The sequence below is a fragment of the Montipora foliosa genome, chromosome 12 (assembly GCF_036669935.1).
Source record: "Montipora foliosa isolate CH-2021 chromosome 12, ASM3666993v2, whole genome shotgun sequence".
NCBI lineage: Eukaryota > Metazoa > Cnidaria > Anthozoa > Scleractinia > Acroporidae > Montipora > Montipora foliosa.
Genome location: NC_090880.1, coordinates 21,878,702 through 21,885,096, shown reverse-complemented (window position 1 = coordinate 21,885,096; position 6,395 = coordinate 21,878,702). Strand labels below are relative to the sequence as shown.

Genomic DNA, 6,395 nt, shown 5'->3' with positions numbered 1-6,395 from the left:
AAAAGGAAACTGTAGTGACATATTTGCCACCGTTTGTGCATCACAGCCAGCCAGTAGACAACATGAAGGGGTTGTATCATGCCAACACATAGATCAGTTGAAGCCAAACTGCGAAACAACACTTTGGATGGTGGACTAAGGGAGGTTTCCTTCTGAAGGGCAATCAGGATCAAAGTGTTTCCTACAATGGCAGTGATCGCTAGAATAATGTTTAAGACTGAAAGACATATTAATTGGCTGTGTAAACCCACCGCAGTCAACAATTCTTCCGTGCAGTACACGGAAGAGTCATACGCTGTATTTTCTGTCATGTTGTTACCGTGCACTGGTTATTTAGACTCACTTAGTTGCCACTCGCAATCGCCTTTGCAAGTCACGAACTTAAATATGAACACTCGAATTTAGATTCACGTGACCCGGCCTCTTCAATGCCAGGCAGCTATCTAAAGGCAGTTCGAATGACTTATTGGCAGTTAGTATGCAGATCTAGGGGAAATCTTTCTCTTCACATCTTTTAACTCTCAACCGCTTTCTGTCCGGAGGAGATTACCTCAGTGACTTACTTAATTTAAAAGGTAAGGCACATGGTAAAGGATACGAGACAATTTTCTTAAATTTTCCTTTTATTGATTCTTTTCCACAAAGTGAGTATATGATTTACTCAGACATTCATTAAATATGATGTACTTATAGATTAAACATCTTTTCATACGAAATCTTTAGGCTGCATACTGTTGAAAGAACTAATATTATTGGTTATGAGTGTAGATACGTTTCTAGGGTCTCATTTCGTTTTTCTATAATATAAATGTTACAGGTAAATTTGAAATTCAGGTTGAAATGATTTCAACCTAGGTAAATTTAATTTAAAACTAGGTTGAATTTGAAAGTAGGAAACATCAACAAAAAGTCCATAGATTGTTAGCAAGTACGTGTATATTGGTAAGTAAATCAGTAATTAGATGTAGTTGGCGTACGTTTTTCATGAAATAGTCTGTAAAAACGCCTTTTGTTGTTATTAAGTCTAAGCACTGATTTTAAATGGTTAGCATTAAGGTTGAGGTTAGGCATACTTTGCATGATAACTAATTCTCCTTTTTTTAATCTTAGAGCAGCAGAAAAACAAAACCTTGTTTAATAAGAATGACCTTCATCTTTTATATTTATTTTTCTGGTTTTTGGAAGGAAAAAGACAATTGCCTTTTTAGAAGGTAGATTATTGAATGATGTACAGTTACTTAGACAAATGTAATTCAGTACAAATCCCCTTTGTGGTTATAAGTACTTCAACAATCAAATTCAAAGTTTTTTTTCTGGTAGTCCCTTTATTAAACAGTCATTACTTGAGAAGTGATTTCCTTGTTTTTGCACCTCTTGTACATGTGTCACTGGTCAAGTGCCTTTTTGCATGCGGCACTAAAACTTATTGTTTTAGCTGTGTCTAATAACACATTCATGTCTTTAGTAATTTGTAGTCTGTTTGGTGTGCATGCAATCCAAGTATTAATAATTCCAAATTTGGTTACAACTTTCATAAATCCATGTTCTTTTTCAATTACTTCGCCAAGAGGTGTGTTTGGTTGTAATGGACTTTTGTCCACTTAATTAATTTTGACAAAGTTGTTGACTTGGAATGAAATGGTACTGCATTGGGTTTGCTTGTTGTCATTTTGTTGTTGTATTTTCTTTGTGTGTTTCTTTTCCATGTTGAGGTGTCCTTATCTCCTTTGTTCACTTGCTAAGTAAATAACAAGCACGTTTAGGTTCTTCTTCTTCTTCTTCTTCTTCTTCTTCTTCTTCTTCTCCTTCTTCTTCTTCTTCTTCTTCTTCTTCTTCTTTTGAATATGTTGTGAAATGATCAATCATGTGGAGAATCCAATTGTGTTTGCAACGACATGAACATGTTAATGGTAAGTTTCTAAAGTCCATTATGTCCATTTGAAAATGTGTTAGGAATTCTCTTGTTTGAATAGGGGCTAGCACAGGCTGTTTTTGCCTGCTGGTGATCGACTTTTAGCTACTTTTGTTCTTTGTACATCGAGCAGAGTGACACAAAGAGTTGTATTCCTTCTTGGGATACTACTGATTCGTAGTTTCGTTTGATATACTTGTCCATCTTGTCTCTTCCTTTGTGCGCAATATTCTTTGGCAAAGAACTTGGTGTAGTTGACATTTTTGAAAAAGTTCTTTTCCGTTCTTGGATAATATTTTGCCACCCTCCAGTTTCCATCCTTTTCTTTTGATAATTGACTTGACTTGTCAGATTTGTTCTGTCCTTGCTGTCTTCATTGCGCGTTTCTAACTACGTCACTGCATCGTTGTAAACGTTGTCGTCAATAAAAGGGGTTATTTTTCTTGGTTTTGGCTTTTTGTCCTTGTCCTTGGTTTTGGCTTTTTGTCCTTATCTCCTTTGTTGACTTGCTAAGTAAATAACAAGCACGTTTAGGTTCTTCTTCTTCTTCTCCTTCTTCTTCTTCTTCTTCTTCTTCTTCTTCTTCTTCTTCTTCTCCTTCTTCTTCTTCTTCTTCTTCTTCTTCTTCTTCTTTTGAATATGTTGTGAAATGATCAATCATGTGGAGAATCCAATTGTGTTTGCAACGACATGAACATGTTAATGGTAAGTTTCTAAAGTCCATTATGTCCATTTGAAAATGTGTTAGGAATTCTTTTGTTTGAATAGGGGCTAGCACAGGCTGTTTTTGCCTGCTGGTGATCGACTTTTAGCTACTTTTGTTCTTTGTGCATCGAGCAGAGTGACACAAAGAGTTGTATTCCTTCTTGGGATACTACTGATTCTTAGTTTCGTTTGATATACTTGTCCATCTTGTCTCTTCCTTTGTGCGCAATATTCTTTGGCAAAGAACTTGGTGTAGTTGACATTTTTGAAAAAGTTCTTTTCCGTTCTTGGATAATATTTTGCCACCCTCCAGTTTCCATCCTTTTCTTTTGATAATTGACTTGACTTGTCAGATTTGTTCTGTCCTTGCTGTCTTCATTGCGCGTTTCTAACTACGTCACTGCATCATTGTAAACGTTGTCGTCAATAAAAGGGGTTATTTTTCTTGGTTTTGGCTTTTTGTCCTTGTCCTTGGTTTTGGCTTTTTGTCCTTATCTCCTTTGTTGACTTGCTAAGTAAATAACAAGCACGTTTAGGTTCTTCTTCTTCTTCTCCTTCTTCTCCTTCTTCTTCTTCTTCTTCTTCTTCTTCTTCTTCTTCTTCTTCTTCTCCTTCTTCTTCTTCTTCTTCTTCTTCTTTTGAATATGTTGTGAAATGATCAATCATGTGGAGAATCCAATTGTGTTTGCAACGACATGAACATGTTAATGGTAAGTTTCTAAAGTCCATTATGTCCATTTGAAAATGTGTTAGGAATTCTTTTGTTTGAATAGGGGCTAGCACAGGCTGTTTTTGCCTGCTGGTGATCGACTTTTAGCTACTTTTGTTCTTTGTGCATCGAGCAGAGTGACACAAAGAGTTGTATTCCTTCTTGGGATACTACTGATTCGTAGTTTCGTTTGATATACTTGTCCATCTTGTCTCTTCCTTTGTGCGCAATATTCTTTGGCAAAGAACTTGGTGTAGTTGACATTTTTGAAAAAGTTCTTTTCCGTTCTTGGATAATATTTTGCCACCCTCCAGTTTCCATCCTTTTCTTTTGATAATTGACTTGACTTGTCAGATTTGTTCTGTCCTTGCTGTCTTCATTGCGCGTTTCTAACTACGTCACTGCATCGTTGTAAACGTTGTCGTCAATAAAAGGGGTTATTTTTCTTGGTTTTGGCTTTTTGTCCTTGTCCTTGGTTTTGGCTTTTTGTCCTTATCTCCTTTGTTGACTTGCTAAGTAAATAACAAGCACGTTTAGGTTCTTCTTCTTCTTCTCCTTCTTCTCCTTCTTCTTCTTCTTCTTCTTCTTCTTCTTCTTCTTCTTCTTCTTCTTCTTCTTCTTCTCCTTCTTCTTCTTCTTCTTCTTCTTCTTTTGAATATGTTGTGAAATGATCAATCATGTGGAGAATCCAATTGTGTTTGCAACGACATGAACATGTTAATGGTAAGTTTCTAAAGTCCATTATGTCCATTTGAAAATGTGTTAGGAATTCTTTTGTTTGAATAGGGGCTAGCACAGGCTGTTTTTGCCTGCTGGTGATCGACTTTTAGCTACTTTTGTTCTTTGTGCATCGAGCAGAGTGACACAAAGAGTTGTATTCCTTCTTGGGATACTACTGATTCTTAGTTTCGTTTGATATACTTGTCCATCTTGTCTCTTCCTTTGTGCGCAATATTCTTTGGCAAAGAACTTGGTGTAGTTGACATTTTTGAAAAAGTTCTTTTCCGTTCTTGGATAATATTTTGCCACCCTCCAGTTTCCATCCTTTTCTTTTGATAATTGACTTGACTTGTCAGATTTGTTCTGTCCTTGCTGTCTTCATTGCGCGTTTCTAACTACGTCACTGCATCATTGTAAACGTTGTCGTCAATAAAAGGGGTTATTTTTCTTGGTTTTGGCTTTTTGTCCTTGTCCTTGGTTTTGGCTTTTTGTCCTTATCTCCTTTGTTGACTTGCTAAGTAAATAACAAGCACGTTTAGGTTCTTCTTCTTCTTCTCCTTCTTCTTCTTCTTCTTCTTCTTCTTCTTCTTCTTCTTCTTCTTCTCCTTCTTCTTCTTCTTCTTCTTCTTCTTTTGAATATGTTGTGAAATGATCAATCATGTGGAGAATCCAATTGTGTTTGCAACGACATGAACATGTTAATGGTAAGTTTCTAAAGTCCATTATGTCCATTTGAAAATGTGTTAGGAATTCTTTTGTTTGAATAGGGGCTAGCACAGGCTGTTTTTGCCTGCTGGTGATCGACTTTTAGCTACTTTTGTTCTTTGTGCATCGAGCAGAGTGACACAAAGAGTTGTATTCCTTCTTGGGATACTACTGATTCGTAGTTTCGTTTGATATACTTGTCCATCTTGTCTCTTCCTTTGTGCGCAATATTCTTTGGCAAAGAACTTGGTGTAGTTGACATTTTTGAAAAAGTTCTTTTCCGTTCTTGGATAATATTTTGCCACCCTCCAGTTTCCATCCTTTTCTTTTGATAATTGACTTGACTTGTCAGATTTGTTCTGTCCTTGCTGTCTTCATTGCGCGTTTCTAACTACGTCACTGCATCGTTGTAAACGTTGTCGTCAATAAAAGGGTTATTTTTCTTGGTTTTGGCTTTTTGTCCTTGTCCTTGGTTTTGGCTTTTTGTCCTTATCTCCTTTGTTGACTTGCTAAGTAAATAACAAGCACGTTTAGGTTCTTCTCTTCTTCTTCTTCTCTTCTTCTTCTCTTCTTCTTCTTCTTCTTCTTCTTCTTCTTCTTCTTCTTATTCTACTACTTCTTCTTCTTCTTCTTCTTCTTTTGAATATGTTGTGAAATGATCAATCATGTGGAGAATCCAATTGTGTTTGCAACGACATGAACATGTTAATGGTAAGTTTCTAAAGTCCATTATGTCCATTTGAAAATGTGTTAGGAATTCTTTTGTTTGAATAGGGGCTAGCACAGGCTGTTTTTGCCTGCTGGTGATCGACTTTTAGCTACTTTTGTTCTTTGTGCATCGAGCAGAGTGACACAAAGAGTTGTATTCCTTCTTGGGATACTACTGATTCGTAGTTTCGTTTGATATACTTGTCCATCTTGTCTCTTCCTTTGTGCGCAATATTCTTTGGCAAAGAACTTGGTGTAGTTGACATTTTTGAAAAAGTTCTTTTCCGTTCTTGGATAATATTTTGCCACCCTCCAGTTTCCATCCTTTTCTTTTGATAATTGACTTGACTTGTCAGATTTGTTCTGTCCTTGCTGTCTTCATTGCGCGTTTCTAACTACGTCACTGCATCGTTGTAAACGTTGTCGTCAATAAAAGGGGTTATTTTTCTTGGTTTTGGCTTTTTGGAAGCTTTAACTTCACCCAATGAGTAGAGAGAAAAGTGAGAGGAGGGAAAGGCGATTTTTTTGTTTTGTTTTGTTTTCAACCCCCCTAAAAAAGACCGTGCCCCTTTTTCTCAACCACATCCCATAAAGAAAATCTCTTTTCAAACAGTTGATAAATAACCTAGGTTAATTAAATTCACCTAGTTTGATTTAAATTTACCTAGTTTGATTTAAATGGGCCTGAGTTTAATTTCAACCTATAACGTAAACGTTGCCGGCAACTGCACCTTTTATAACATAACTTGGATAAAACGCGCGTTCTGATTGGCCAATTGGTCATTTACCATTTTCCCGTGGGTGCACGCTCGCTGACGACAGCTGACGTGCGGTCTAACTTTCCGAGATTGTGGAAAGAAGAAAATGGCGTCACTAGTGCATCAGTCTTAATTATTGAAGACATATTTTCCTACTCGCAGAATAGGGGTGAACCTT

General features: G+C 36.7%; 1 protein-coding gene across 1 annotated transcript; it reads right to left on the bottom strand.

Moving 5' to 3' along the window:
• Positions 1 to 3,750: 3,750 nt before the first annotated feature.
• Positions 3,751 to 4,769, bottom strand: LOC137981004 (nucleolin-like). Its single transcript, XM_068828378.1, has 2 exons — positions 4,580 to 4,769; positions 3,751 to 3,974 (listed from the first exon to the last, which is right to left on the bottom strand). Exons 1-2 carry the CDS (start codon positions 4,767 to 4,769, stop codon positions 3,751 to 3,753), a joined length of 414 nt encoding a protein of 137 aa, XP_068684479.1.
• Positions 4,770 to 6,395: the final 1,626 nt, after the last annotated feature.